Source organism: Thunnus thynnus, chromosome 8 (genome assembly GCF_963924715.1).
Source record: "Thunnus thynnus chromosome 8, fThuThy2.1, whole genome shotgun sequence".
NCBI classification, from domain to species: domain Eukaryota; kingdom Metazoa; phylum Chordata; class Actinopteri; order Scombriformes; family Scombridae; genus Thunnus; species Thunnus thynnus.
The window spans coordinates 35,126,798-35,153,565 of record NC_089524.1 but is presented as its reverse complement, the minus strand read 5'-3'; the positions used below and the strand labels follow the sequence as shown (position 1 = coordinate 35,153,565).

At 40.0% G+C, this 26,768-nt stretch overlaps 1 protein-coding gene across 2 annotated transcripts in view; it reads right to left on the bottom strand.

The window, feature by feature from the left end:
- Positions 1 to 26,768, bottom strand: part of trappc8 (trafficking protein particle complex subunit 8) — an 84,725-nt gene that overhangs the window by 15,834 nt on the left and 42,123 nt on the right. For both annotated transcript variants that reach the window (XM_067598073.1, XM_067598074.1), the window contains 3 exons: positions 17,458 to 17,897; positions 9,384 to 9,540; positions 9,114 to 9,210 (listed from right to left, as the gene is read on the bottom strand). In XM_067598073.1, coding sequence (XP_067454174.1) covers positions 9,114 to 9,210; positions 9,384 to 9,540; positions 17,458 to 17,897 — 694 coding nt within the window. The remainder of the gene's footprint in view (positions 1 to 9,113; positions 9,211 to 9,383; positions 9,541 to 17,457; positions 17,898 to 26,768) is intronic.

The following is a 26,768-nucleotide window of genomic DNA, read 5'->3' as shown; positions in this document are numbered from 1 at the left end:
TTTCTAAAATGTCTAAAATTTGCTAAGTTGTACTTTATGGTTTTAACCATTTACTTAACATGTTTCTTAAAGTTCAAATTTGGATCCAGTGTCACACCAAGATATTTAAAATCAGTGATTATGTCAATGTTTTCACCTTTGATGAGAATATCAGTGTTAGGAGGTTATACCATGGTTTTAGAGAAAAACATACCCTTTGTCTTGTTTACATTTAGACTCAGACAGGATTGATCAAGCCAATGTGTAATCCTTTCGAATGCAATTGTTAGCTTAGCAGCAGCTAACTCGGCTGTTTTTGCATGTGTATACACAACAGTGTCATTTGCATACATTCGCAGTTCTAAACCATGACACTGCTGAGGGAGATCATTAATATATAGGCTAAATAATAGGGGACCTAACACTGACCCTTGTGGAACACCCATTGTGCACTTCATGTTACTGGACAGTGTGTCACAAACTTTAACACATTGTATCCTATTAGATAAATATAAAAAAATCCATGCCAGTGCTCTAGATGAGAAGTTAAATTCAGAGAGTTTCGATATTGAAACATCATAATGGCCTGTGTCGAATGCTTTACACAGATCTAAAAATACAGCACCAACTACTCCTCCTTTATCAAGTATTGATTTAATTTGCTCTATTAAGTGCAAGGTAGCAGTTTCAGTGGACTGATTTGCTCTAAAGCCAAATTGCATAGAATGTAGACCAAAATTGCTTGAATTAAGAAATGTTGTCAGTTGTTCAATGACAACTTTCTCAGCAAGTTTTGAGAGTACTGGCAGTATACTTATTGGTCTGTAGTTACTGGTTTCAAGGCAGTCTCTCTCAGATTTAAAAATAGGCATGACCATGGCACATTTCCAGTCATCAGGAAAGGAGCTGTATTTAAATGAGCAATGGGTGGAGTTAAAATATCTGTGTGATTAAACAAACATGGTGTTAAATTGGAAAGCATCTCTACTTTTGGAGCTTTTTAAGGAGCTGATGATTTTGTTTACTTGTAACTTCCTTTTCGTAATTTTTTTTCCTAACTCATATACAGACTCAAGAAAAAAATTATTAAAGACAGAAGCAACAGTAAGATGATCATCAATTAACTTTCCCTGTACTTTGAGTTTAAAATTATTTTTAAACTCAAAGTACAAGTAATTTTTTTATTCTAGAAATTTTGGGTCCCTCCTTGTTAGATTATTGATGTTTTTCCAGATCAATTTACTGTTGCCTTTTGCCTCATTCAAAATATTGAGATAAAAACGAGATTTTGCTTCTCTTAGCTCTTGGATAACTTTGTTCCTTAAACCTTTATAAATCAGCATGTTGGTGTCTCTTCTAGTTTTAATTGCCTTCCTTAGTGCAGCATCTATAGATTTCATTGGTTTCCACAAATTTTCATTAAACCACAGTACATTGTTTTTATTTTTAGATTTTATCTGTATCCTCACATTAAATCTTTCCCTCACAGAGATGATTCTGTGGGTAAAAGTATCACAGCCATTGTCCAGATCATCAATGGACATCCCAGTTCAAGCTGTTAACTTCACTAACAAATTCTTCTTGCTTAGCTCTGGGTATACATTGAAGGATCATTGTCTTAGTTCCCGTGGTCCTAAATCTATTTTTAGTCAGTTTTCTCCCACATCGGGTTAGGGTGTAACAAAAAACCTTACATTATTTTTCCAACAGAATTCTCGCAATGTAGTTGAACTAGTTGAATTCCATTGCGTTTGACATATTCCTCTCCAGCCCTTTGAAATATAGAATTCAAAGCTCTGGATTGCCCCCTTGTGGACAAATGTTTAATACTTAGTAAGGCCTTTCGTGATCCATTTTTAAAATCTATCATTAGATCTATATGGAACGTCTGGAAAGTCTGTATCAAAAGCACACTACCGTAACAGTTTAGATGAATCACCTAATCCACATAATTTTACTGTCTCCTGTCAGGTTTCAATAATTAATCCTTGTTTACCATGTGATTTTGTAATTCAGTATCTGCCATCATCGCTGCTACTGGTACCCCTTCTATCATTGCACTTTCAGTTTCTTTACATCTTGCAGAGTATGCTGGTGTACACAAGCAAATTAATGGCGTTAACTGTGCTGCATAGTAGTAGTCTTGTAAGCATGGGAAGCCCAGGCCACTACCTTCCTTTCTTAATTGTTAAGTTTTATACCTGATTCTGGGTTTTTTCTCTTGTCATAAGTATCTGGATATCAACCTGTCCCTTTCCATAAACTGTTTCGTTGGTATCTTCACTGGAAGAGTCTGAAAGAGGTACAGCATCTGTGGCAGCATGTTCATTTTAATCGACTCAACTCTGGAACTCAAACTTAAAAAAGGAATAACATTCCATCTTCGTATGCCTGACTTAATCTTATATTTAACAGACCATATTTATGGTCAAATCATTTTTAGATATCTTAAGACAAGTTGATACCCAGGTACGCAATTGATTCTACATTTCAATTTATATTTTCCTCTCATATGGTCAGGTGGGTCGTAATTAAATGTGATAACCTGAGTTTTCTGTACATTAAGCTTATAATCTAAGAGTGTCTCATATTTTTCTAGTAGACTCATCAATTTTGGGAGTGACTGTGTAGGTTTATCAATATGTCATCAGCAAATACAGCTAATTAACATTTACATTTTGTCCATTAGTAAAAGAAGGTAGATTCAAAGAGGCAAAAATGACTCAATCTGGAGGTTGTCATTTAATAAGACATATTTTATAGCTCTTGTTTTTACTAATTCATTTTCATTTTTAATCATTAATTTACAGAAAAAGCTTATTGTGCATTTGTTTATTTATGGAGAGAAAAGATGAACAGAGACACCAATGTCAACACCACATTTTGTTCCCCGCAGTGACAGCAGGGGGCGCTAAAAGCACTGCAACCATTGCACCTTAACAGGCAAAGGTGAACAATGCAATTTTACAACGTTAGACAATTACAATTAAAATATGAACAAACCACTGACAAGAATTTACCTGACTTAAACTCAATTGACCTGCTGTAGCCTAGCCTGAGCTCAAACCTTCCTCCTGGTTTGCATGGACTTAAACTGGGTGTTCTCTTGTGCGTAATCAAGTGCATCAAGGGAGACTGCTGCAGAAGCGATTGTCATTAGATTTTGCGTCTTTGCCTCGGACAGATGACTTCTAATGGCTGTTTTAATTTTGTTCTGAAGGCTGAACACGTGCTCTGCTGCGACACTGGAGACTGGAATTACCAGCGCCACTTTACCTAAAGCTTTGAAGTTGGGGAACATTTCTCCCAGGGAAGTGATCAGAAGTTGGCAAGACTCTCTAAATGTAGGGTTTCCCAATCCTGCAAGCACTCACTTCACAGGGAGGAAACCCCCCACACTTTCTGCACCAGTGGCGCAGCTGCACCTCTCTGTGACCTGTAGTGGTCACAGATGCGCTCCAAAGCATCCAGTCCGTAGTTCTTCAATGTGCTGTGAGCACCCGGATAGCAAGATGCATTGAGTACCATGTTGCAGTCAGCGATGATGCCCACATGCTCTGAAGGGAATCTTTTTTTGATAGATTTAGTTACCTCCACAATGTACTCTGTGCGCAAAACTGAAAAGGTCTGCGAGTGTGATGCCATAGAACCCACTATCTTGTAAAGCCTCATTAAATTTTAACTCCACCTCACCCGGCCCATTCATGAAGTCCTCTAGGCTAGCTAGGGTCATGCTCATGACAGGTTGGATGGAGATGTTAACATCTTCTTTTTGGAACGTGAGATCATGCGGTTCACCACTGCCAAGACATCTGTCAGCAAGTGAGTCTAGGCTTTCTAATAACCTTAGCTACCAGACAGTCTCTCGCAGCCTCCCCCTCCTCCAACTCCAACACAAGAGCAACCTAGTTGGCACGTATGTCCTTAAATGCCCTCTCCAGAGACAGCCAGCATGTAGCTGATGGTTGTTTTAGGCTCAGCAGGTTGTTTTCCTCCGTTTTATTTAGGAGTTCATTTAGTCTGTTTGTTTGAATAGCGGAATTCTGGTAGTTATGTGTGTATGTTATTAATAGTGATGATATATGCACTTATTTCACGCACAGCCTTGGACAACTGCAGGCAGCCAGTGCCATTCTGTGCGCACCACAGTGAATGTTTACGAGGTAGGGACAGTCATTCTGGCCCAACTGTTGTGCAATTCCGGCCTTTCGACCCAACATCACACTCACTCCATCAGTTCCCAGCCCAACAACCCGAACCATAGTTACACGAAGGCCCAATAGCATATCTTTTATTTTTGCTGTGATGCATTCTGCAGTGCCAAAGGGTATTGCATAGTTGCCAAAGGACAGGTTTCAGGCTCCCCTTTCTGCTGAAGTGTCAGGTATGTTATCAACATTTTCTCAATCGTGATATTAGTAGTTTCATCTACTATTATGCCAACGTATCTACTGTTGGCGATGTGGTCATGGATAACGCTGGTTATGGTCACTGCTATCCTCTCCTCCATCTGACTGACTATGTCATGGTGGGCGTACATGTGTGCACTGTTCAGGTTTGGACACACAGTAGACTGTAAGAGGTTTATTAGGTTAGGATATAGGTGGCTTAGGGTGTTTATATTTGCCATATACAACACAACCTTAAGTTGTTTTTTTAATGCCTCGTTACAAGCAACCTGCGATTTCTCCATATGCTTCACCACTGCCACACACTGATTGACCACCCGTGAAGCTTTGATGCGACTATGGCTGCTTTTGTGATCATTCAATGCTGATTTCTGCAACTTCATGCAGCCTCGGACAAATACATTACTAATGTTAGCTTTTCCATAGATGTCACAGAACATTTTGCCTCATCTTCCCTCCTCAGCCACGTGAAGTCCTGCTCCCACTGAACCCAGTACTCCCTCTTGACCTCCTTGTTGCCACTTGCTTGCCCTGTAACATTAGCAGCCGCTGGCTGATAAACATTATCAGTTGTTGTTACTTGTCCTTCATCCTCCACCACATCAGTCCCTCTTTCTTCACCTCTTTCTACCTTTTCTTGTAGAGCTTTTTAAAGAAACTTCAGACACTCAGCTGCCATGACATTTTGCAATAGTATGTAGCAATGGCTAAAGCCAGCTGGAAAACAAGGTTGTGCATGTGAGACCACAGACAAGACAAGACTAGATAATAGCTAATTAATATGCACACTCGCCACCAACTGGACAGGAGGCTGAATTACTTAAAGTTACGGTTGATCACCCTCTGTGTAATCTGTCAAATTGACGGACGGCCTTCAGATTTTTCCATCATTGTTAAAAAAATTCAATGACGGAAAATTTTTGGTTAATGCTGATATTATCTGCTTGTTGTTTTTGTAATCTGTAAGATACAAGTTTCAAAGATTTGCCATCAACTTTTTTTGTATTTATTTAATCTAATTCATTCCTTATTTTTGTAATGTTTGATTTAGCCTCTTAATTCAAAGTGTCTACATGGTCTCTCTGTAACTACTTAATCCTCCAAATTCTGATGCCTTTGCTTTCTAAGTTTCTTGTCATGAGATGTGATAGCTATTATTTCCCCTAATAACCGCTTTAAGTACATCCCAAAGCACAGATGGTGTCACCCGCCATTGTCATTCAGATCTAAGTACGTTTTAATTTTTCTCCTTAACTTTTCTTTGGTCTGTGGATTATTTAAAATATTTGAATTGACTCTCCAAAGCACAGATCTTGATTTACTATGAAGATACAGTGACATATGTATATATATGCATACATATACATGTATATAAAATGATGTGAATCATATGCTATTGCCCTCACAGTCACCAGATCTCAACCCAGTAGAACACCTATGGGAGATTTTGGACCGACATGTTAGACAGCGCTCTCCACCACCATCATCAAAACACCAAATGAGGGAATATCTTTTTGAAGAATGGTGTTCCTCAGCCTCAGCATTGATTCTACAAGTCTCTGGAACTCCTCTGGAGGGATGAACACCATACCATAACTCTAAATAAGGTTTCTACACTTCTCCACTGGTAGTTCAGCCCACCCCTCTTGAGCAAACTGCTCCAGCTCTCTCAGGTTTGATGGGTGCCATCTCCCAACTGCAAGTTTCAGCTCTTTCCACAGATGTTCAATGGGATTCAGATCAGGAATCATAGCAGGCCACTTCGGAACAGTTCAACTTTTTCGTCTCATCCACTCTTGGGTGCTTTTTGATGTATGTGGACTTTGGGTTTTATGTTTTGCTCAAAAATGCCTTGATAGTCTTCTGATTTAATTTGTGCACTGCACAGATTCAAGGCACCCAGTGCCTGAGGCAGCAAAACAACCCCAAAACATCACTGAGCCTCCTCCATGTTTCACAGTAGGCATGGTGTTCTTTTCTCTGAAGACTTCATTTTTTCTTCCATAAACATAGGGTTGGTGTGATTTATTAAAAATCTTTAATTTTGTTTAATCTGTCCAAAGCACATTCTCCCAGAAGGACTTTGGCTTGTCAACATACATTTTGGCAAAGTCCAGTCTGGCTTTTTTGTGTCTCCCTCTTAGAAGTGGGGTCTTCCTGGTTCTTCTGCCATGGAACCCATTTTCATTCAGACAGTGACAGATTTCTTTCTTTCTTTCTTTCCTTGTCAGTTATTTTGCCATCTAGTTTGACTTATAGCATTTAGCATTTCTGTTAAAATATCTTCTGTATTTTGGATTCTCTCCTCAGCTTTCACTATTTGCTCTTCAGCCTCACCCAGTCTGTTGTTCATTTTCACAATTTCTCCCTTAATGTCCTCAAGCTGCTCCTTATTATTCTGACGAAAGCCCCTAAGCTCTCAAGGAATCAGTTCCAAAACGGTGGTCTCTTCACGAGGCATTTGTATTACTTCATCTGCATGTTTGCTAGCTGCTGAATGGCTTTGAAGTTGCTCGGCTTCTTCATTGTGTATTTCTGCTTGCTGTGTGTTTTTCTTACTTTTTAGCCTAGTATCCATTGCTACCCCCTTTCAATTCAAGTTTAGTTTGATTAGAAAATTCACACTTTTTGGGGGGTTCAAAATCATCTAGTCAGGAATGGTCTGAATGGAATGATAAAGCTTTCACTATGCTGCCATCTTGGAAGTCAGAATTTGACTAGTTTTAGTATACATTACAATCTAATCTAAACAGGCTAAATACAGACAGTTTTGGTTTTAGCTTGTTCATAACTCATTATTAGATTAACCAGTGTGCTGTGGTTGTGTAAAACATATAACAAAAATATTGCTTTAAGCTTGTTGAACAGGCGGTTTGATAAATTACTCTTATTGGCTTTTTACTTTACAGAGGAGAGGACAGAGAGGAGGAGCTGCTTCGCAGCAATACATGATATCAGTTCCCAGTCTTCCCTAGCTCCAGTCAGCTGCTCTTAGTGCGTGTGGTTTGTGTTCATGCAGTTTGTAAAATGGACATATGTCACACTACATTGTGCAAATCGAGAATAGCGCCCCCCTATTTACTTTTAGCGTTTTTGAGGTACTAGGGGTGCTCAAAAACTCAAACTTTGCAGCAGAAGTGGCGTGACTTGATATCTGATATGGGTCTTGGGCTTGGGTGTGGCAACATGGCTCAAGAGCATCCCCTACAAAATTCAAAGTCAACACCCCGACCTTTAAATTTGATGTGGATGAGCGAAATTTGGTAGGCACAAGTATCATGTCTAAACATTTAAAATGCCTCTTGGAGCCATACCCTAAGCCCAAAAGGAAGTCAGCCATTTTGAATTTACTTTGCAATTTTTCTGCAGTTTTTGTCATTTACATGCGTTGTACTTCAACAAACTCCTGCTAAAGAATTAAGCCGAGCGCCTACAAATTTGTTCAGTCACATCTAAAGACCTTTGCAATGAAAAGTTATCAAAATCTTGAATTTTTGTGGAAAGGCCTTAATGTGATGATGCAGCGAATCTCAAAGTTGTAGTAACTCGAAGGTACATCATCGAAACTGCTCCAAATTTCTCATGTTTGGTAAGATTCCCAACCTGAACTCATATATATGTCAATATTGAGTCATAGTCATAGTGCTACCTACTGGCAATAGGAAGTTACAGGTGCTGTACTTTTCCGACCTCTGCCTTGCAGGTTGACCAGATAGACCTCAAATTTGGTCAGAAAAGCCTAAAGACCTTGATGATGCTATATTGTGAAGCTTGTGAGTTTTTACTGAACTCTGTTGCCATGGCTATGTCGATGTTTCGGCATGAAAAAAAACCCTGTTGTAACTCCACTCCACATCCTTAGATCATTCCCAAATTTTACATTTGATAAGAGTCCTGGTCTGAAGACATGTACAGGCTAATACTGAATCACAGTCATACCTTGATGATGCTAAACAGTGAAGCTTTTGAGCTTTCATCAAAAGCTGTTGCTGTGACGATGCATTATTTGCCATGAAACAAGAAGCTGTTTTTGAGGGGCTTAGAGATGCTTGAAAACTCATCAAATGAGGCAAACGAATCAGAAGGGGTGTATTTCGTTGTCTGATATGGGTCTTGGCTTATAATTATATGATAAAAAGTTCTCTTCCAAATCAAACATCCCAAGATATGAGTGGAAAGTACTGATCTTACAACTGCATTTATAACCTTTTTTTTTGACTAAAATGTAGCTTAACCATGTCATGTGATATGCTACTTCAGAACACTTTACCAGCAAATATTATTGGGACCACTACAGAAAAATGAAGATAAACATTTCATATCCAGGAATTCACATTATAGACACTATCACTAACTATCCCTGTAAGAAATTGGCCACAATTTCGCACATACATGGTCCAGCCACATACTAGGTTTTGGCCTAGTCTTGTTAAATGTAGGGTTCTGTGTTCTTGAAGGAAAGGGAACCTCCCTTGCTCCTGACTTCAAAGATGGTACAGTTGAGTTTACAAGTACTGAATTCAGTGCACACTGCAACTCATTTGTTCAGCTGGCTTTTTTTTATGTGTTTTGTCAGATATTGTGAAAGTTTCTGTCAAAAGGGACACCACAGGTGTACTCATCACTCACACTGCTATATACTATGTACACATAAAGAATAAAAAGACAAAGGGAAATGGACTGAAATGAAGCATATTTGAGTCAGGTTGAGTGTGCCAGACACACCTTTATCCTTGGCTGGGTTGATACACTTCTGGAGGCGCCAATGTTGACTGCTGCTGGACACCTGGACAATGTGGAACTCACGCACACCAGCTTCACTCTGAGAGCCAAGAGGAGGCAGATTAAAATAAAGACCTACACTTAGAGATGAAGAAACAACCCATCATTTTTGAGCAGTGATAAGTTGATAAGTTGTTCAACTTGACAGCAAAAGAAAAAAAGTTGCATATTGTAAGTGTGTACTGGAGGTGTATGGCATGCTGTGTATCTCACCGTATTGATGTTCTCCACATCAATAAAGACCAGTGTTCCACCGCTGCCTTTGTCATCCAGACTGTGATGTGGAGGGACGCTGCTGCGGCAGGCTGATGCCTGCACACTCAGAGAGCGACTGGCACAGATAAACACTGTGTGACGCAACACCCGATGACTTCATATGAAGATAGAGGAGAGGAAAGATGGAGATGGGTTATGACAAACAGTCTGAGCTGCACTCACAGTACTACAACTGTTATTAATACAACTGCTATTTTCAATCCATGCCAATCAGCCAACAGCCATCTGTTTGTATATGATTTATAAAGTCAACTGAAAACAGATTTAAATTTTGTATGGGCCCTTTTCAATCAAATAGTTGAGACAGACTTGGACGTGTTTGAGCAGAGCTTCTGCAGTAATAACTGTAACTGCACTTTCAGCATAAAATCCTGATCAATTGTACTGAGCAGGTCATTAATAAATAAAAAGACAGACACCATTCAGTATTACCGTTGTACATCTCAGAAAATCAAGTACTGTCTTTTGAGATCCTGGAACAACCAGGGTCAAGTTCTACTGCAGAAATATCCAAACAGCTGAGAGAGAAACTTAAATGGGACATATTATGCTCATTTCCAGCTCTATATTTTTATTTTTAGACTCCACTAGAGTAGGTTTGCATTATTCATATTCATATCTTATACTGGTCCTTTAGACAGCCCCTCAGTTCAACCTTTCTCTGAAACAGGCTGTTTTGCCCCTCCCCTTTGCTCACCTCCCTAAAAGCTCTGTTCTGATTGGCCAGCTTCAGGAAGCTTCCCCAGGCTATAGCAGAAGGCTCCAGAGGCAGCGTAAACAAACTAGTAGTGGTCAGATTTTGGTTCTTGTTCTTGTTTTTTACTCAAAATGTTAACTTCTCAAATACATCTGTACATGTTGGAGCCAAAATCCGATCCGAAACATGCAACTGGACAACACAGACATCTGCAGCAACAAAGATTACAGCAGGACGTAGCTGTTTGGTAAGGCTCAGTACCTACTTATTGTATGATATCTTTATCCTATCTGTGTTCAGCTCTTAGTACTTATGTAGCTTCTAGCTGAACCACTGTGGTTTGAAGTTTAGTTTGTCTCTGCATTCCTGTAAGAACTTTCAGATATGTGCCTTATTTTACTGTTTGCTGATCGCTTTAAGCACATATCACTTGGGTTAAGTTACCGCTAATGAAGACCCAACATTCGTGCTTTTGCTGCTTCAACTTAAAAGCTTTTAGTGACCAAATAGCGGTAGAAAATACAGGAAATGAAATGTGTTTATCCACCGTTTTAGTGGAGCTTCATTACATATGCTATTCCTCTGATAAAGCCTGTAAACACAACACGACATGGATATGTTTGGAGCTCTTTGTTCAGCAGATGATTGGGCATACATACCCTACATTATTTGCCCATTGTTGCTTTTCATTTAATGGAAATAAAATAAAATATTAAGCATGTTATCAACAAATAGTGGGATGACGGACAATACAGTTATAAACTGAAAGTGTCTGCTCTATGACTGTCCACAGCAGCACGGGCCGCCAGGCTTGCAATACACTGGCGGAAACCCTGCTCATAATTTGAAACTTTGGCCACATTTAATATGAACATCTGACATCTAACATCTTTGTATATATGACAGAGAATAAGGAAAAGCAGAATAGGTCCACTTTAAAATGGACATAGATATAAAAATTGACCTCTCACATCATAGCTTTGTATTTAGGAAGCTGAGATACGAATCTTGTGCTTTTATTGCAAAGATGCCCTAAATGGAACAAAAACCTTTGCTATCTTCCCAGTTTACACAACCAGCAGCACCTGAGCGAGAGCTGCTTTTGACGGATGTCCTAAAACATTGCAGGGACAGCAAGGAGTCAGTACAGCCTGTACTTCCACGCCAAATTCCAAATCTCAGAAGAGATGACATTTCAGGATGAAGCTACCAGAGTGGTAAATGATCTTCTACTTGTTTTGGATTCAGATTCAACCTCTGTGCTCTGAATCCCAGTGCAGCCTTTGACACCATTCACCACTGTATACTCAAAGACAGACTGAAATATTACTTTGGTGTCTCTGCTCTGGCCCTCTCTTGGCTTAGGTCTTACTTATCTCAAAGAACACAGTGTGTCTGCGAGAATAATACTACATCTAAATTTTCTGATGTGAAATATGGAGTACCTCAAGGCTCGGTTCTTGGCCCTGTGCTTTTCTCTCTTTATATTTCACCTCTTGGGCCAATTATACTTAGTAATGAAATAAATTTACATTGCTACGCAGGTGGTACTCAGCTATATGTGCCTGTCAGGGCTGATGATATTACTCAAATTATTAAATTAGAGGCCTGCTTGGCTGCTGTGAAAAATACTAAATGCTAAACAAGAAAATTTGACCATATTAGACCAATTCTTGCATCCCTTCATTGGCTCCCTATCAATGTTAGATCAGACTTTAAGTTGCTTCTGCATTTCCACAGGTTTTTGATCTGGATCCTCATCCTGTCGGAGATTCAGCCGCACTCCTGGTATGAATGATGTCCTGTTGTCATGTGATGTCTCTCTCTCTCCCCTGTGTGTATGGTTTCTTGTCTCTCGTTCCTCTGTGTGCTTGTGTGTGTGTGTGAGAATGGTGTGATGTCAATTTCCCCTCTTGTTTTTGCAGTCTGTCCTCTCAGGGAGCTCTGATTCAGTGTGTAGATACTCCTCGTATCTATTTCAATTGTTTTTGGTATCCAGCAACTACCCCACTGGGGTTTTGTGGAAGTGCACATGACTACTTTGTTTCAGTCTGTCCTCCTCCCAGGTCTCCATGGTGATGGAGGTTGCATGACTCAGGTCCTAACTGTTTTTGGCAGCACCTGGAAGTTGCTTGACATCCTCCTGATCAGATTCTTCATTCTTCCTTCTTTTATCCCATTTTTTTAGGTAGTTTTTCCTTAGTCGAATAGCCTAAAGGCCTTTACACACCGGGGGCATTTTTTTCATGTGATTACTTCGCACATCAATATATTTTTTGAAACTGTTGTTTTTGTCATGAGTACTTTCACACAGAATGTATGAAAGTGATGTATTTTATTTTTGGAACAAGGTCATTTTTCTGAGCTTTCGCACAGTGAATAAAAGCATCAACCAATCATGAAGCGTAATCTGCACAGCACAGTTTGTTGCGAAGGCCCACGTGGGGTGTGGAATATCCCGCTGTATGTGTTTTGAACTTATTTACCGGATCTACATTGATTGATCAGCTCCAAGTCTGTCTGTGAGCTCGCCTGTTTCACTGCAGGCAGACAGGTAGCCTCACTCACTGTGGTGGGTGGGGAAATGAAGCCAATGAATCAATATATTGATTCCTGTGTCATGTAACATCGTCATGTATTTATAAATACAAACACTGTTGATTTCCTCCCATAGAGCTGACAAGCAATTTTGGTTCAGTAAATTTCTGCTTTGCCACACTATGACCCAGGGCCAGGAATCCTGCTGATGCTTGACAGTTAAAAACATGTCTGTATGAATCTTTTGTCTTGGTTATATGTTTAAACAAACATATGACAGTTTATTTGGGATGACAGTAATATTAAGGCCATCACTGTCAATAGAAAAGAACACAAGTTATCACTCTACGCTGATGATTTGTTTCTGTTCATTTTCAATTTCAGGATATAAAGTTAACATGCATAAAACTGAAGACATGGATAGTAGCAGCCAAATTCCAAAACTGATTAAACTTAAGAGTGAGTTTAAATGCTCTAAGGGGGCCTTAGATACTTAAGTATTTATATTCCCTGATCTTTGGAAATAAATATGGTTATAATAATCAGGTACATTAGTAAGGATCTGGTTCACCTGTCAACACTCCCTCTTTCTCTAATAAGCTGTGTGTGAGAGTGTACATATGAATGTTCTGCCTAGGTTACTCTACCTATGTTAGATGTTACCTATAGATATTCCAAAATATTCATAAGAAAGTCAAATAAAATAATCTTAAAATCCATATAGCAAGGAAAACCAAGAATATCTGAATTGAATGTTGGCATTGGACTTCCGAATTTAAGGTATTATTTCTGGGATGCACAATTAAGACCCTTGGTGTAATAGATTAAGGATTATACTTGGTGGCTTGATATTGACAGGCAGTTTATCTGAGGGGAAACAAAGACATGCAGAAGGGAGACTGAAAACTCCATTCACAGTAGGCAATGTGATGAGTATTTATTTATTTCATTTTGTTACCAAACCACCACGAAACAGTCAAGTGTGACAGGTCACATAAGGTGGTGGAGTTGTGATCTACAAAAAAAGTTGTCTCAGTGTCTCTGAACTTGCATCCTCTTCTATTCCAAAATGTTATGAATAATGTTGGATTTATGTTTCTCAACTTATCTTAATAGGAATTCAATTGCTTTGTTTTGTCAAAAACTACAGAAGGGTGACAAATTAAAGGAAAAACTGGTACAGGTCTGAATGCTTGACCCCTAGAGTGAGCGGATCCGGTGGCTCTGTTATGCTTTGGGGGCATTTTGCTGGCCTGGTTTGGGTCCACTTGTTCTCTTAGAGGGAAGGGCCACTGCAAATCAATACAAAGTTGTTCTGAGTCATCACCTGAAATATTTCTATCCTGATGGGAATGGTCTCTGCCAGGATGACAATGCCCCAATTCACAGGGCACAGGGGGTCATTGAATGATTTAATGAGTGTGAAAATGATGTGAATCATAAGCTATGGCCTTCGCAGTCACCAGATCTCAACCCAACTGAACACCTCAGGGAGATTTTGGACTGATGTGGTAGACAGCGTTCTCCACCACCATCATCAAAACACCAAATGAGGGAATATCTTTTTGAAAAATGGTGTTCCTCAGCCTTGCCATTGATTCTACAAGTCTCTGGAACTCTTCCAGAGATGGAAAACTCTGAGTTTTCAGTTGCATTACCATTGCAACAGATAAATAAAAGGCAGAGTCTCCATTTTGTGTTTTGGTGGACCGTGCATATTTATCTTTAATTATATTTAGCTGGTAAAAAAACAGCAGCAGTGACAGAACCTAAATTTGGAGTGGGGAAGAGTTGCACAATAAAGTTTTATTCAGCATAGTCCATTAATACATCATTTACCAGACTTTAATTTCTTTAATGGATGATGAAGTGGTGGAATCTTACTGTGCATTAGGCTATACGGTACCTTTAATGTATATAGCCTATAAATATATTTATTCAGCTTTAATCCGACAAAACACGGGAGGCAGCAACTGGGGATGAAAAATATAGTTGAAAATTAAAAAGATCTATGACATCAAACAGATTCGACATATTTTACAGTCTGATCCAGTAATCATGCATTTGGTGATTGCAGTTGAAGGCATAAAGGTTTGAACTGAGAGTAAATGTTTAGATGTCTATTTGAATCTTGTCTTAACTGCATTTAGTGACTTTATTACAACAAGACTAGGTCAAAACCTAGATGGCTAGACTGTGTATGGTCAATGTGTGAAATTGTGGCCAATTTGTTACAGGGATAGTCAGTGGTAGTATCTTATATGTGGATTCCTGGATACTAAATGTTCATCTGCAATTTTCTGTAGTGGTCCCAGTAGTAGTATTTGTTGTCAAAGTGTCACATGACACGGTTAAGCTATCAAATGACATGTTTAAGCTACATTAAAAAAATGTTATTATTGCAGTTGGAAGAACAGTATTTTCCACTCGTATCTTGGGATGTTTGATTTGAAAGAGAACTTATTTTAATTCTAATTATAACTACTCTAATTATCTGTTAACTCCCCCTGCTCTTTCATCTGTTCCACTCTGCGGAAGTCTCTTGTTTTTCACTCTGCATTGAGTGTTTTGTCAGAGTGATTATTATTTGAGGTGCTTTAACTGTGCGTTCTTCCTCATACCTATATGCATACCTTTTTTCTGCCTCTTTCTCAGTGATCATGGAGGCTGTAGTGAAAAATGAAACCACCCAGTTGCCACAGTTACAGTTAAATCAAGCACACCAGCAGAGTAGCTGTCCCAGACTAAACTGATATAACAGCCCACATAAGTCGCATGTTTTACCTGCAAGACTTGTGTTTTAATGCTGATGTCCATTGTTTGTGATGCGAAAACGTCAGAAATAAAAAGCTTGGGTCCTGGTATTAGTTCAGTTATAAAATCAAATGCACTGCAGAGTGTCTCTCCAGCTGGCTGCCGACAGCGCTGCTAGCCTAAGAGTCGATCACACTAGACAATAGAGGTAGAGACATGAGAAACACTGCTGTGCATCTGTTTTAACAGGAGTTAAACTGACTTCACTGCATTTCACACCAAAGCTGATGGTGTCAGACCTCGGATCAGGAAACACAGTTGCTCTGCATCGCACTGCTGTCCTCCGCTTCTTTAATCTTGTGCCGATTCATTTTGAAAGAGCAAAAGCCAATGTGGAAACTCCAACACTCGGCCGGCCAACCAATGGTGACACTTCATCACTCAGTCACTCACGGACAATCACAGTTATAGGGCTGGTCCGTGGCCGGTACAGCAAACAAATGCAAGTAAATACAGTAAATTTAAACATAGTCACTGAAATGCTGTTGTTCAAACACATGAAGACTACACACATGTGTCTAAAGCTTCATACAATTTTGCGATTTTTTAAATTTAAACTGAGATTACACATTATATGCAACAAACTTTTCAATGCAGGAGGTGCTCTAATAACATTGCAGGTGTCTGATCAATGTGCACAGTGTCAGTGTTATAAAAACCCCCCCCAAAAAACCCCCTCCACTCGCAAAAAGGACATGCAGAGGTTTTATTCTTAGCTGAGGGTGAATTCACGCTGTGTAATATTTGAATGTGAAGGCAAAAACCAGTGTTCAAGGAAATAACTGATGGCGCATAGAAGTGATAATGTTGGAAGGAAGGATGTAGGAAGAATGTGTTTGCTTAGGTAGAACTAGATTTTAGAATAGTTGTTTATTGATCAAAGCATTTCTTAACTTTGTTAATTCTGCTAACTTTAATAAACACTGTTATATCTTTAAAGAGAAGTCTTTTGTCATTATTGTGCTTATGTATTGTGAAGAGTGGCTGATTGAGGGAGTAAGAGCTCGAATTCATACCTTCTTTGTTCACTTGTGAATATTGATATCTCTCAGATATTAACATTCTGGGTGAACTCTTTTTGAGACTACCTCATTGTTTGGTTATTGGTCCCAGTCTCCAGGTGGTGCCCCGTAATTATTAATTCATATTAATAATTTTATTAATTTTTCCAACCAACCATGCTCCTCACAGATCTGACAGTTGTGTCCCTCTTTTACAGTTGGTGCCCCATATTATTAGTTAATATTAATAATTTCTTGATCTTATATTCATAACTATCTCTAATAATTTTGAGTTATTACTAATAACCAAACAGACTCTTACCAGACCCAACACTGTGATTCTTTCCCATATGTCTTATTGCATCACATGGTGGGGCAGGCTGGAGAAACAGCCATAAGACCTCTTGAGTCCTTATACAAAAAAACTCTAAAAACTCCAGAATATCCTCTATACAAGATTGTACCATACCATTTCGTCGCACTGCATTTGGGCGGCAATCAGCTTTCTCTGTGAAAGCCACAACTCAGTGGAATGCCCTTGCTGATGATATGAAGAGCTGCAGTTCCATCAGTACGTTCAAAACCAAATTAAAAAATCTGCTAAAACCTACTCAGCTCTGTAACCACTGACTCTAAATTTCATCTCATGGTCTTCTCATGAACACAAATAATGTTGCTTTTAATTTGACAAACTTACATTGTTAATTTTCTAGTTGACATTGTGAGTGTATGTGATGTGCTAATGTGTGTAGCTTTGTATTTTGTATTATGTGTCCTGTGTGTTTTTGCTTTGTACTGTTTGTTATTGTGTTGTTATTTGTTTTGACTGTGACCTGCCAAAGGGACTGCAGATGAATATTAGCTATAAGCTAACTCTGGTGCAGTACATCAAATGGTAACATTTATGTTTAACATGGTACATGGTCCCAATAAATACATAAATAATAATAATAATTTTTACCTGATTTTGATTCCTTTCTCTGTGCTCTCATAGTAGAACAGGAAGTTGATTTCGTGGACTCCCTCCTGGTCTGGTCCTCTGAGCCAGAGAGGCAGCTGGGTTGACTCTCCTGGTTGCAGTGTGCTGCCATCTATTGGGATTTCCATCACACCAGACAGCTGGCTAAAATCCTCAGCTGAAACCAACATCTCAGACACCACTGAGCCTGGCTGGGCCCCGGGGGGAGTGGCTAAAGTTTTATAGGCAGAACAGTTTTCAGCTGAAGTTGGGCTGACTGGCGTGAGGGGTGTTGTGGCCTGACTGCCAAAGGTGAAGAAATTGGGGTGTGTGGACACCACTCGCAGGCCACACAACGCAACACTGCTGACGTTGCAGAATTCAACGAAGGCCTTCCTTATCTCACCACACAGCAGAGCAGTCGGAAACTGTAGGAAGAAGACCTGACACAAACACACACACACAATGAACTATTTGAACTACTAAGTTGACAAAGACGCAGCATTTGCATAACTGCATACCCTTGTATTTAGTTTTTTGCATTTTATTTGGGTGGTGTCACAGAGGAATTTGTGAGCAGTCCAGAAGATTGCAGATAATGAATAGAATGTGATCTTGGCTCTTGAAATGATCTACATGTGTCTGGAAAATGTTAATTGCTGGCAATGATGATGAATCAGCAACTGTCTTAAAAGGTATATTGTGCAGGATTTTCCTAAAAAACAATGTATAGACTCTTTCAAAAGTAAAGCTACACACATGCAGAGCAGAGAGGTAACAGCGAACAGGATGAAGCTCTGCATTCACACAAAATCCAGCAATGTGGCACCTTCCTGCAGGGTTGTGCGGAGGTGTGGCTGTGTTTATTTGTGCTTTAGAGCACAACTGCCATGAAACAATCGGAAAATAACATTTTATTTATGTGATTCACGGATTTGTTCTTGCCAGCGCCGGTTTCCCTCTTCATTCATTCACTCATTAGCTTGCTTGACCACTGCTTCTCTCTCTCTCTTTCTCAATTTCAATTGATTTTTCTCAATTCAGTATGCGTTATAATAATACAATTCATAAAATAAATAAAATAAAAGAATAAATAAAATGAACAAGAAAATGGCAGAAAACATTATATATGTGTTTTGTGTGTGTGCGTGTATGTCTGTTTGTTTGGTTTTTTTGGGGGAGGGGGGTGGTTGCATGTGTATGTATGCATGCTTGTGTGTGTGTGTGTTCCAATTAGTCCTTAGACCACTCTGTGTGTGTGTGTGTGTGTGTGTGTGTGTGTAACTCTACTATATGGTCACATTTACTTTGAATAATCACATTTACAGATAATATTGCTAAAGTGTCAAGGATAATACAATTCAATAATGAGATGAAAAAAATATAATTCATTAAATAAATAAAATGAACAAGAAAATGGCAGAAAACATTTAACACATGTTTTGTGTGTGTGTAACTCTGCTAGTCACATTTACTATACAGTGCTTGCATTGGCAGGACTATGTAAAGTCTCAATGTTACCAAAGCATAGAAACAGTGTTAAATTAAGATTAAAGCTACAAGCAGCGATGAACGGGCACTCGCAGCTTTCGCACGTTGGAGGGAGCAGCAGCTGTGGTATTGCTACTGTAGGTCTATTTACATGGCTCTTAATTTTCAGGATTAAAAGAAACTGAATGTGTAAAATATTATTTCTGGTGTGCAGTACGTTGTACTGGATATGATTTATTACAAAATGTGTATACATTTGATGAACTATGTGTCATTTAGGCCTCACTCTGTTTCATGTAGGCAATACTACATAAGTGAAATATGAATGCAGCGATGCATTTACCAGAGGGCAACTGACATGAATATACATTTTCATGAATACTGGACATTGCATGTAACTACCACTTCCTATGTAACTACCACTTCTTATGTCCACTATGTGGTGCTAGAAAACATCCACTAATTTTACAAATCTTTATTGTACATCATGTATAGACCACACTGTATAAATTTCATGTAAATCGGATGTTTGTCACATAAGACTGATTTCCTGTTGTCAGTAGGTGGCGCTATGACTAAATATTGACATGTAGATGCATTCAGTCGTGGACTTTTATCAAACATAAGAAATTTGGGGTAGACTGGACAATGTAAAGTGGATTTACAACAACCTCCTGTTTAATTCCACAAACGTGTTTTGGGCAAAATTCACCGGCATGCCACGCCAAGGGCGTTCCATGAAATATAAAAAGCTTCACAATTTAAATTTAAAGTTGATCAGGTTAAATCTCTAGGAAGAGTTTGTTGAAATCAATGACAAGATAATAATAATTTTGCTGCACAACATGTCAGGCCCCAGTGACAAACATACACTCGACATTTACCAGAACAATCCACACCAAACATGTGGACACACACAAACTGTATGTAGATTTGTCTAAGGACAATTAATATTGTATGTTGATATGTGTGTGTGTGTGTATATCACAGAGTATGGTGTTATGTGCTTTAGTTAGACTTTAGACTTTCAATGTTGTGAAAACAATGGGGGTGTTTTGAATACACCGCCGTTTTCACAGGTAATTTGTTAGTCTGTCCCTCCTGCCACAGGAAATTATGGATTAGTCCTGGAAAGCTATTGATGTAGCACTTCTCTCCTTATGAAAGTAAACGGCAATTATTTGACCAATGACAATTTGGTCGACAAGAGCATATCGACCAACTAATCGACCAGATGACCAGGAGACTACAGTCTTTGTAAACAGCAAAGCTGCCTGTTTCATTACTTTTTATTCATGTAAAAAATATACAAATGTAAATTAGATGGTAATCTGCATGAGGAATTAAAGAGAAAAAAATCAGTTATAATAATCATCCGCTTATAGTGATCAATTTGACACCGATGGACGTGATCACTATAAGCGGTTTCCACTGTATTTGTTTTCTGAGATCGGGGATCTCACAGAAATTCCACTGCTGAGCTGCGCCTATGAGCTTCCCTTCTCTTACACTATGCACTCAGTCAGCTGCAACTGCATAATGACCTGCTAGCATATACAGTGCTGCTTAAAAGTTTGTGAACCCTTTAGAATTTGCTCTATTTCTGCATAAATATGACTTAAAATGTGATCAAATTTCCATTCAAGTCCTAAAACCAGATAAAGAGACAAGGTAAACAAATAGGACAAAAACTTTACACTTGTTCATTTATTTATTGAGGAAAATGATAATGTGATATATTTGTGCATGGCAAAAGTATGTGAACCTCTATTTTGTCGATTATTAATTCATTTGAAGGGGAAATTAGAGTTGGGTGTTTCAGTCAATGGGATGACAATCAAGTGTGAGTCTGGGAGGCCCTGCCTTATTTAATGAAGAGAAATCTGGGTCTCCACTGTCAAACTCTGAACTTCACAACACAAGTTTGTGGAAGGGTGTCATGGCTTGAACAAAGGAGATTTCTGAGGACCTTAGGAGAAGAGTTGTTGATGCTCACCAAGCTGGAAAGGGTTACAAGACCATTTCTGAAGAGTTTGGACTCCACCAGTCAACTGTCAGGCAGATTATATACAACCTGAAGACATCCAACACCATTGTTACCCTCCCCAGGAGTGGTCGAACAACAAAAATCACACCAAGAGCAGGCGTGTAATAGTCCAGGAGGCCACAACGGACCCCAGGGTAACGTCTAGGAAACTAAATGTCTCTCTTGCAGTGGCTACAGTCGATGTTAATGAGTCCACCATCAGGAGAACATTGAATATCAATGGTGTGCATTGGGACACAAAGAAAATAAGACACAAAAACCATGAAAGACACATTCAAGAACACATACAGACTTCTCAAACATACGAACACAGCAAGCATACAGTCATCACCCAGAGCACACACTTGAATTTATGAAATGTTATGAGAAAGCCATTCTAAAAAATTACATTTTTAGGTGTTTTTTGAAACAATCAACAGATTCAGCTGATCTGACAGAAGTGGGGAGATTGTTCCAAAGTCTGGGTGCCAGGGAAACAAAAGCACAGTTGCCTTTGGTTTTTTAGTTTGGCACGTGGTATAGCCAAAAGGTTTTGGTTGACAGACCTAAGTGACCGCATGGTAGTATACGGGCTTAGTAGCTTGGATATATATGCAGGCGCTAAACCGCGTAAGGCCTTATAAGTGATTAAGAGAATCTTGAAATCAATCCTGAACTTCACTGGCAGCCAATGTAATGAGGCTAAAACAGGAGTGATGTGGGATCTGTGGCCAGTCCTAGTTAATAGCCTAGCTGCTGCATTTTGTACAAGCTGAAGACGTGACAGGTCAGCTTGGCTAAGGCAAGTGAAAAGGCAGTTACAGTAATCGAGATGGGAAAAAATGAAGGCATGAATGATATGCTCTAGGTCAGAGGCTGACAGTAATGGTCTGATTTTTGAAATGTTCCTAAGTTGAAAAAAGCAGGATTGAACCATTTTATTGACATGATGTTCAAATTTAAATTTAGGGTCAAATATAATGCCAAGATTCCTGGCGTTAGTTTTGACATAGGGGGTAAATGGGCCAATATGCTGAATGATGCCTTTAGCAGTATTTTCAGGGCCGAAAATGAGAAGCTCAGTTTTGTTAGAATTTAACTGAAGAAAGTTGACAAACATCCAGTCCTTTATCATAGCTTAACAGCTGTGGAGAGTGTTTAGGTTGCTAAATCATCTGGTTTTACAGAAAAATGTAGCTGAGGGTCATCTGCATAGCAATGATAGGATATACAACCAAAGCGACTGATTATCTGGCCCAAGGGCAGCATATACAAAGAGAAAAGAACTGGACCAAGTATTGACCCCTGGGGCACCCCATATAGGAGCAGAGTGGATGAGGACACATAGTTACCCATAGAGACAGAAAAACTTCTATTTGACAAATATGACATAAACCATTCTAGAGCTTTCCCTGAGATACCAACACATGTATTTAGTCGATTAATAAGGATGGAGTGATCAATGGTGTCAAAGGCAGCGCTCAAGTCAAGTAAGACCAAGATGGAGAGTTCCCCCTTATCAGCCTGCATGAGGATGTCATTCATGACTCGTAACAGAGCAGTTTCAGTACTATGGTTTTGATGAAAACCAGATTGAAATTTATCAAAGATAATATTTCTTTCCACAACTTGGAGAAGCTGCTCAGCAACAACTTTTTCCAGTATTTTGGAAATGAAAGGTAATTTTGAGATGGGTCTGAAATTGTTTAAAACAGCTGGATCACGGCCAGGTTTTTTTTAGAAGTGGCTGGACACTGGTTGTCTTAAACTGGGATCAGGGGCATAACCAGAGGTGAGGGACATGTTTATAATAGTGAGTACAGCAGGGCCAGTGACAGGAAGGACCTCCAAAAAGAATTTGGGGGGTAAGATATCAAGATTGTAGGAGGACAGGCGCAGATGAGAAATTGTCTCTATAAGGTTTTGCATGGTAATTGGGGAAAATTGGGTTTGTAAATTTGAAATACTACTAGGTGGATCAAAAGTGGTGGATGGCAGCACGATGTTGGATCTAATGCTATTGATCTTGTTGATGAAAAATGATAAATGCAATTCACAGTCTTCAGTTGAGGTGGCAGAGATAGTAGCAGGAGCAGGTTGTACAAGCTGATTAATTGTGCTAAACAGAACTCGGGGATTGTGTTTATTAGCGGTAATTAAGTCTGAGAAATAAGATGATCTTGCATCCTTGGTTTTTTGATTGAGTAAGTTTAAAAGTTCTTTCATGTATTGGAAGTGAACCTTGAGTTTTGTCTTCTTCCATCTGTGCTCAGCCCTCCTGCATTCCTGCTTACAGCTACGGATAGCATCATTTATATTTATATTTTGGTGATGATTTGGTACCTGCTACTGACCTGGTTGTGAAAGGTGCGATGGCAAGGCAAAGGAACACAGATTATTGAAATTACTGACCAAATCATTAATGTTAGATGGTTGAATATGGCCATTACATAAATCAGAGAAAATAGATGAGAAATTTGAAGCAGACTGGTTATTAAAAATGCGGGAACATACTGTTCGCTTCTGACTTGGAGCAGTTGCCTGGATGTAGGAGTCAAATAGAATACATTTATGATCAGAGACAAGATCAATCAATGAGGGGGAGTTAATAGTCAGGCCAAGAGTAAAAATGAGGTCAAGGGTGTGGCCTTGGTTATGTGTTGAACCAGAAACATGCTGCACCAGATTGAAAGAATCAGTAATGTTTAGGAATTCAGTGGCAAAATGGTTGGATGCATCATCAACATGGATGTTGAAATCCCCTACAAGAATAATTCTATCATGGTTGAGAACAATGGAGGATAGGAATTCAGAGAACTCTACTAAAAAGTTGTTGTTTGGTTTAGGGGGACGGTAGATTGAGATACAGCAGATAGGGTTTTGACTATTGATTTTGAACATAAGCATCTAAAAACTCTGAAAATTATCAATAGTGATATGTTTACACTTAAAAAGGTTGTTGTAGGCGACTGCAAGGCCACCATCACGGCCAGTGGACCTTGGGGATTATGTGATGTGATCAGATCAGTCAGGATAAAGGTTTTGTTTGACAGAGACCTAGCATTGAATAGAGCAAACTTAGTTGGAGTGATGGATTGCATAGACTGTTTATAATTGTAGGTAATATGGATCAAGTTACTACTGTTAGCTCTAGTTGTGTGAGCAGGGAGGCATTTCTTGGACCTAAAGTTTGTAATGATGGGAATCAGTGAGACCGGGTCCATAGACTGGCTACTGTCAGGTGCCCCAACCGTTCCATTCCTGTTCAGAAAAGTTTCAGGATTTACACAGTATGTGGCGTTTACAATCTCAGGAGTATCACACTTAAGAGCAGAGTTATTACTATAATGGAATGGTCTAACCCCATGTCAGTTACACAAGGATTTGCATGATTTAAGCATCAGTGCCATGTTGGTAGATAGCGGACGAGAGCCAGACCAGTTTAGGTGAAGACCATCATACCTGAAAAGCGTAGGTCTGTCCAGAAATGTAGTGAAATTGTCAATGAAAGGAATTCCCAGTGATCTGCAGTAGCCTTTTAGCCAGATGTGCAGATTGAGTAAACAGCTGTACTTTATGTCTCCCCAGCAAGGAGAAGGCATAGGGCCAGAGATAACACATTGAGCCCTTGAGTCCAGAAGTGTGACGATGAGGCTCATAAACTCCTTTTTCTGTTTTTCTGACTGTTGTGCTTTGATGTCACTGGAGCCAATGTGGAGAGTGACAGTTGAGGCTGAAGGGTACTGATCTAAAAGTGAAGGAAGCTTCACTTTAATGTCCAGAACGCGAGCACCAGGGAGACATAGGTTTTGGGCTTGAGGGAGGACCACATGTCGCACCATAGATGAGCCCACAACGAGCACAGCAGGAGGGACAGGGGGAGAAGAGGATGGACGGGGGGCTCTTAGTTGGAAGCCTTCTCCTCAGTGGATGGTGAACTGCGGGGCGTCCCCTGGTTCTCTGTGGCAGAGGTCTATGGGAGCGATGAGGTGCACGCACAGTAATGGGGATTGACACGAGGGGCAGCTGAGCCATCAGGAGAACCACCAGGAGGCACATCTTGCCTGAGGAGGGGCTGGACCCTGGCAGCAGCAGGTGAGGTGCAGTCCGTGGCAACGGAGGGGCCACCAACTGGCTCGGGAGCAGAGGCCCAGGCAGAGGATGGATGGTCAACCAGCTGTAGCCTCACTGGAGAGCACGGTCCATCCCCACTGTCCAGGGCTTGGAATTTATTACAGAGTTGGAGAGTATCAGATGCACATGGTTGGAGGGAGCACCTAGCCGACCCTTGCTGCTCCTAACCAGGACCCATGGCTCCGCGTTACAGGGGGTGGAGCAGGCTTGGGACTTAGGTTTAGCCTCAAGGATGGGCCAGATGTCATTCAGGGCCAGGGCATTAGTTGAAATAATCGGCTCATCTCCAGTGGTGACAGAGCCAGACCAGGGAAGAGTGGCTTCGCCGGGTGCAACAGCAGCTGAGCACTCTCTAAACGAGCCGGCGCAGCAGGAGGAGCCCACCATGGATGTTTGGCCTGAGCAGCGGCCATGGAGGAAAAGCCCAGGATTAACTCATCCTTGCTTCTGAGTTCCTGTTTCAGCTGTCCAATGTCATCCTGTAACAGTGAGTAAGCCAGCAGGCAATGTCCACACGCCGCCATGATGTATCCGGGACCCGCTAGCAATAGCAACCAGCTAAAAACAAAGTTCGCAATGCTAACGTAGCCTGTGTAGACTCACACACAAAAAAGAAAAAACAAAGTCTGTGCTGTTACAGGAGCGGCTTCAGATTAAAACCTTCAACCCGGTTTAAGGAGTCAGCGATACATTCCGATTAGTTAAGAATAATTCCTCACACAAACAGAAGAGTGGTCCAGAGAAGATGTCTCTGTTGTCCTCAGTGAATCTGCACTCGATTGCTCTTCCTACGTCGTATCCGCTGGCTAACAGGCCAATCACCTTCTGGATAAGCCAGAAGGCAATTGGAACAATGTTCTGTGGATGGATGAGACCAAAATCGAACCTTTTTGCTTGAATGAGAAGCGTTCTGTTTGGCAATGAGCAAACACTGCATTCCAGCATAATAACCTTAATCCATCTGTAAAACATGGTGGTGGTAGTATCTTGGTTTGGGCTGCTTTGCTGCCTCTGAACCAGGACAGCTTGCAATCATTGATGGAGCTATGAGTTCTGAGTTGTACCAGCAAATTCTACAGGAAAATGTCAAGGTATCTGTCTGTGAACTGAAGCTCAACAGAAAGTCGGTCATGCAGTAAGACAACGACACTAAACGCACAAGTCATTCTATCAAAGAATGGTTGAGCAGAAGAAAGATAATGTTTTGGAATGGCTGAGTCAAAGTCCTGACTTTAATCCTAAAGAAATGCTGTGGAAGGACCTGAAGCAGGCAGTTGATGCAAAGAAACCCACCAACATGCCCGAGTTGAGACTGTTCTGTAAGGACGAATAAGCTAAAATTCCTCCAAGCCGATGTGCAGATGCTGATAGACAGTTAGTGGAAACGTTTGGTTGAAGTTATTGCTGCAAAAGGGGGTCACACCAGTTACAAGGGTTCACATACTTTTGCCTCCCACAAATGTGTAAGACTGAATACTTTTCCTCAATAAATAAATGAAAAAGATGAAAAAATGAATTTATTTGTCTCGTTTATTTAATTGGGTTCACTTTATCTAGTTTTAGGGCTTGTGTAAATACCTGATCACGTTTTAGGTCATATTTATGCAGAAATACAGAAAATTCAGGGTTCACAAACTTTCAAGCAGCACTGTATATCTGGAGC